This window comes from Leptonychotes weddellii, chromosome 4 (assembly GCF_054177405.1).
Source record: "Leptonychotes weddellii isolate Sample4059 chromosome 4, ASM5417740v2, whole genome shotgun sequence".
Taxonomy (NCBI): domain Eukaryota; kingdom Metazoa; phylum Chordata; class Mammalia; order Carnivora; family Phocidae; genus Leptonychotes; species Leptonychotes weddellii.
The window spans coordinates 129,693,831-129,700,231 of NC_138372.1; the positions used below are offsets into that span (position 1 = coordinate 129,693,831).

Consider the following 6,401-nt stretch of genomic DNA (forward strand, 5'->3'; position numbering starts at 1 on the left):
TTCTAAGGGATCATTTCTTTACATTCAGAAAATATACAATATTTTAATGAGCTTCCTTTACTAAAGTATTGATTATCAAAATAAATATTTTAAATGGAGTCTTCTAAAAATGACTTCATCTACATTGGTATTTTGATGACAATTTAGGCAAATGAGATCTCACAAATCATGTCAGGTACATGAAGCTTAAACTCTGTCTTACCCTGTCTCTTGGCAACAGTGCAAAGATGAAGACACAACTGCACTAAATAGAGCTATACTTTTTGTTAGGTTAAAAATATCCCTTTTATTTTAAATACAGTGAAGTTATTAAACAATCTTAGAGCAAGATGTTTTATTATAGTCATCTAAGTTAATACAGTCATACACTGAAGCCAGAAAAAATTACGCTGAACCTAAAGTCAAAAATAGACCCAGGTTAAACATACCGGGGAGTCTGAACAGTAAGTAGAAATTAATGACTAATCCTAAAACTTTCAAGACCATAAAACACATATCATCAGTAGTAAAAACCTATCAGACTATTCCACTCCCAAGTAATACAGGATTAACAATAGTTTATTATCTGTAGCAAGCGTCTTTATTTATGGTATTTATTGGCTTCCATAGGGAGGATCATGAAAAGGCTTTAGAGGAAGATGTGATTCTGTTGAAATACTAGGCACGCTGGTAGTATGAAAGTGTAGTTTCTGGAGGAAACTGTGAAAACAGTGTTTTCATGTTCTCACAGGAGTCTAGGATTCAAAAAAGGTTTACAATCATCTATTTTAAAATCTGAGGACCTCTTTCCAGAATCCAAAAATATTACATTATTAGTTAACCCAAATATAAAATACAAGAAACCTCCCAAATGGAAAAAAAAAAAAAAGAAAAAGAAAAAAAATCTGACTTTCAGTTACTTTTAAAAACAGACACATATTATTAGGCATAAATAATCTCCCCACCTCAAAAAAAAAAAAAACAAAAACACCAGCATTAGGCAAAATTGTTTATGACAGCTAATGATATTTTACAACTACTAATAAAATTCTTAACTTGCATTAACATTTTAGATTTTTAAAGACTCAAATATTCAAAGTTGTCTCATAGAGATTAAGATGAGCTTATAGTTTGCCTATTATGCCATATAGACTATAATCTATTGACTTTTTTTTTTGGATTTTATTTATTTATTTGACAGAGACAGAGAGAGAGAGCACAGATAGGCAGAGCAGAAGGCAGAGGGAGAGGGAGAGGGAGAAGCAGGCTTCCCACTGTGCAGGGAGCCTGATGCGGGGCTTGATCCCAGGACCCTGGGATCATGGCCTGAGCAGAAGGCAGCGCTTAACCGACTGAGCCACCCAGGCGCCCCTTGACATATTTTAAGCAAGCATGTTCTTGTGCTAAGTTGACTAAAAACACCCACCATTTTATAGTCACCAGCAATTTAACCATGCAATCTGAAAATAAAAATCCAAATATCTTCCTCCTCAACCACAGCTTATATTACCTTCAAAGCATCACAAATACTATACAGTAGACAGATCCCTTAGTCTGGTGGTTCACAAATTCAGCAGAGCATCTAAAATCATCATCACCATCATCATAAAGCTACTGTGAATCTTACACGGTATTATTGCAATTGGCAGCATTTCTTTTAACAAGCACCTATTATAGTGCCAGGCAAAATGCTCAGACTTTGTATACTCTATTACTTAAAATAACTAATACTAATACTACTTAAATATAGGACAGATATTAGTCTCATTTTTCAAGGGAGGTAACTGATGATCAAAAGAAATAAGCTCCATTCCCAAGGCCACAGTGCTGTTAATATTTTGGCCCAGGACTATGTGACTCCAGAACAGGGTTGCTGCACAACCCAATTCCAGGGGTACTGCTTCCATGATGTCAGGCACTGGAACGTGTTGTGGCCTTCTGATTGTACCTCTGTGCCATTTGCTGTCCTTCAATTTTTTTGTTTAAATATTGGCACATATGGGGGCACCTGGGTGGATCAGTCGGTTAAGCATCTGCCTTCAGCTCAGGTCATGATCTCGTGGTCCTGGGACTGAACCCCATGTCAGACTCCCTGATCAGTGGGGAGTCTGCTTCTCCCTCTCCTGCCCAGCCCTCCTCGTGCTCTTTCTCTAATAAATAAATAAAATCTTTAAAAAAAATAAATATTGATACATATGTAACATTTGTTTTACTGAGATAAGGAACACCAACAAACCCTTCTTTTACATACTAACAACAACAACAAAAAACTTTGTTAAACTGAACACTACATCCTGAAACAGTCATTAAAGAGGGAATCAACCTAAATAAAATCAGTGCTATTGCATTCTGTATGTCGTATTATATTTAAAATACACGATACAGGAGCTTCCAGGTTGGTGAACACATGGAGGTGCAGGGAGAGTAGTGTACCTGGAGAGAGCATGAAGCTCCTTGCCCCTTCCCCATACCTTGCCTTGTGTATCTCTTCATCTGGCTGTTGGTTAGTATCCTTTATCATATCCTTTAATAAACTGGTATAGGTTTAAAAAAAATACAGATATACCTTTCAATTTGTGGAGGCTGTTTATTGGACTTAACTGCTTTAAGAAATTCAGTAAAATATTCTGGCTTTACAATCGGACGTCCACAAATGAGTGCGCATATTGTCTGGAAAGAAGAAAACATATGTGAATACAAATACTCATGTGCTAGCTTTTCTTTAAAGAAAGGTTTTAAGTTAGAGACTACAAAGGGGCTGTTCTGTTTATTATGCTTTTCCTTTCATTTCTCTAAATTTATAAAGAAGTCACAATCTATAAAACCGAAGTCAGTATTTGGTCACTGTTTAGTTTTAGTATACAAATCTCTATATAATCATTTAATTTTAAGAAGCCACCCATTACAGTATTAATTTGAAAACTGCTTTGGGGAGGGCAGAACAATGTAACATAAAATAAGCCAATTTTAAAGTGTATTCCAATTTAAAAGTTCTTAAAATGTTAAAAAGTAGATCGCAGAATTAAGTAAATATAACAACTACCCTAGAGAAGACAGTATCAAGAGATAAACATGAGCTATAATAAGATCTTTTCTGCCTAAATATCTTTTGAACAGATTGTAACTATGGAATAAAGTATTTTCAAGAAAGTAAATAAAGGAATAACTGTTTGGAGTGGGGTAAAAGCTCAAAATAAGTACACAGAGATTGGGGGTAAGGGTGGAAAAACTTTAACTAGCAACTGACCTAAGCTATAAACATCAAATAAAATGTACCACAAAATCTGAAAAAGATTAGAAAATACCACCACTGGAGATGAAAATAAAGATTCAGCATAATCTTAGGAAATAATCCCACTGAAGAATTTCTAAGTATGCTTCTAATAACATGGGGTATTAATTAAATATGAGCAAGCAATGTAGGGTGCCTCTCAAAACTGGAATCTGAATACAACAACCTCGAATGTGAGTGAAATAATTGGCCTCTGGCAGGAAGGAAGCTCCAATACATGTGATCCTGGGCAAAGGATTTAAGTGCTCCATGCCTCAGTTGCCTCTTCAGAAAATAAAAACTGAACCGAAATGTTCCTTAAGTTTCCTTTTGGTTCTAACATTTAACAATTTTAAAAATATAAGGTAACCTGTACTTTTGGAAAATTTACTCAAAAAATAATAACTAGTTTTTTTTGGCACATGACTGATCAAAAGTACTGAAAAAGGATTGCTCTGCAAGTCGTTGCTGGTATATATACAGTGACGCTCTAATATCCAGTGCCGTTAGCATCTCGGTCACTGGAACAGTGTGTACTCCGGTGAATGGACGCTAGTTCCAAGTCTGTCACAGACTCAGTAAAATATCTCTCAAGACCATCTAACTGCCTTTGCTCTTATTTCATATCCACCAAGTGAGCACATAATGACCTAAATCTCACTTCTCAGGTACCTTAGTATCTTTAAGGGGATTGTGTTGGAGTGCACACATAAATATGTGGTCACTATAAAGTTCCATACCTACTATAAACTAATAAATGGACATTTTGATTTATTAGCATAAATTAGTACTCAGGAGGCCAATTACTCTGCTGAATTTATAAACTTCATAAACTTGCAAAGATAGAACGATCCTTCATCAGAGATAACCCCACCAACATACAAGTTTAACCTGAGGTTCAATCTGAGCAGCAAGCCTTTCTCTACGACATCTGTTTAGCTGTAATATACATATTTTAATTATATTAGATATTAAAGGATTTTTGTACCATCTAATAAAGGAATCTAAATATTTGTTGCTTTTTACTATAGATATTAACCTAAAACAATCTCACATATCTATAATCAACCTGTTTAAAAAGAGACGAATCACCTCCCAATGTCATTCTTCAATTAGCTTTGGATATAACCAAATCTGATGAAGATGCAAAATCTGAAAACATACCAAAATATATCACTGTTTTAATGAAGAGTTGGCATCTTCTAATGGTACATATCTACATATCTCTAGATGGTGAAGATACATTAAGGTAATATTAAACTATACGAACTTAAAAAGTCGGGGTGCCTGGGTGGCTCAGTCATTAAGCATCTGCCTTTGGCTCAGGTCATGATCTCAGGGTCCTGGGATCGAGCCCCGCATTGGGCCCCCTGCTCAGTGGGAAGCCTGCTTCTCCCTCTCCCACTCCCCCTGCTTGTGTTCCCTCTCTCACTGTGTCTCTCTCTGTCAAATAAATAAATAAAATCTTAAAAAAAAAAAAAAGAACTTAGAAAACCAAATAGAAACTGAGTAAGAGAGGATGAGACCATGAGATGAGCTGGAGGAAGACAACTTGATAGAAGGGACTAGAGATGCTAATTTTGGAGCACTGCCAGTGGACTTCACTTTGCTTTTAGACTGAAAATACCAACTACACACTGTAATAAACTTATTGGTGAAAATATAACATATATCATTTTTAAAATGTTAAGTCAAAATCAAATATAATTTTATATGCTTTTGCTTGTCTCAAATAATAAACAGGTTATCTGAAACATCATTCGAGCCTAAATGGCACACGAAGGCATGGGTTGACATATATAAACCCACAACTAACAGTTCTGATAGTTTTAAAGTTAATGGTTTTAAAAATGTTTTGTGTATAATTGGTGAGTAAGCTTAAATACACAGAACTTATTTTAACATAATAAGATGGCATTCAACCTACTTTAATGGTAACTTTGACTGTTATCATGACAAGATGAGTACATTCTTCTGTCCAATTGTTCACAGTAAGTCCTCCAAGTTGCAATATAGCTTGATTTAAAGCAGTTTTCCCAGAAACATCTAAACAAGAAGAGCATGCAACCAAAGGCTCATATTCTACTCTGTAAATGAGAATAAGTTACATAAAGTTATATTATCATAGCTCCAAAGATGGCAACTTACGGTACTTTAAGCTCACATCACATGCTATTATTTTAATTTTTATGTATTAAACTTTCTAATTTATGAAATTATCACTTCCTAAGTCTTGAGTTGCACTTAAGAAAAAACAATGATCAAAGTTAACATTATACTTTCACTTATGTGTAATCAAACAAATGTAGCTCCCATCAAAGTTCTCAGAGACCATTTGAACTCTTATTCACTCTTGGCACTATCTGTGATTGACAAAATGCACTAACCACATGCGATGCAAAGGGCACTAATGTGCTAAGCAAGAACTAAATTAAATGGTTTTAAATTCATTATCCATAAATATCATGTCCTTTAAAATTTGCTCAGTGCAAAACAAAACCATCCATTTTTAATATCAATTAAAAAAATTCTTACGTGAATTTACTTTCAAACACTCCAAAAGTAACTCTATCCCCTGTCTTCAAAGCTTGGGAAAGGCCATTCTGCATTTTTTCCTCATTAACAAAGGTACCATACTTAGAATTATCTTTTATTGTCAATATAGGAGGCTCATCTGTTTGACTCTGAAACAAATAAAAATCAATACAGTTAAAGTATTTTACCAATCAGTAAATACAATTCCCGGGGGGAAAAGATTTCAAAACAAAAAGCTGGTAACTTTTTGAATAGGCAACTGGATAGACGACTAACCTCCCAACATAGAAGGCAATAGTTATTGTTTCGGTTGTGGGCACAGAATGATCACTCAACTAGAAATTAGTAGTAAATGTCTGAATTCCAGGATCACTCCTCTTAGAACATGCATTTTCTTTATTTTTGTAAGTCAGTGCAGATTTTTCTGACCCCTCAATTTCACACATTTGAGAATTTCTTTGCTTTTGTGTAGTCTGTTTTATCCATGACAGCTTCGTCCCTAAGTTTTTTTTTTTTACATTATCAAAATAACACAGTAAAAAAATATTCCACCATTGTTGATATGGTTCCTGGCAAGCCTATGTGTGTTGAGAGCTTCTCTGACTATCCTCCTCTG

At 34.9% G+C, this 6,401-nt stretch overlaps 1 protein-coding gene across 4 annotated transcripts in view; it reads right to left on the reverse strand.

Moving 5' to 3' along the window:
* Window positions 1-6,401, reverse strand: part of NBN (nibrin) — a 43,685-nt gene that overhangs the window by 33,631 nt on the left and 3,653 nt on the right. For 3 of the 4 annotated variants that reach the window (XM_081816221.1, XM_081816219.1, XM_081816222.1), the window contains 3 exons: window positions 5,786-5,934; window positions 5,178-5,337; window positions 2,546-2,649 (listed from right to left, as the gene is read on the reverse strand). In XM_081816221.1, the coding sequence (XP_081672347.1) occupies window positions 2,546-2,649; window positions 5,178-5,337; window positions 5,786-5,859 (338 nt within the window). In that variant the 5' untranslated portion in view covers window positions 5,860-5,934. The remainder of the gene's footprint in view (window positions 1-2,545; window positions 2,650-5,177; window positions 5,338-5,785; window positions 5,935-6,401) is intronic. The other variant, XM_081816220.1, reaches the window with a different exon arrangement.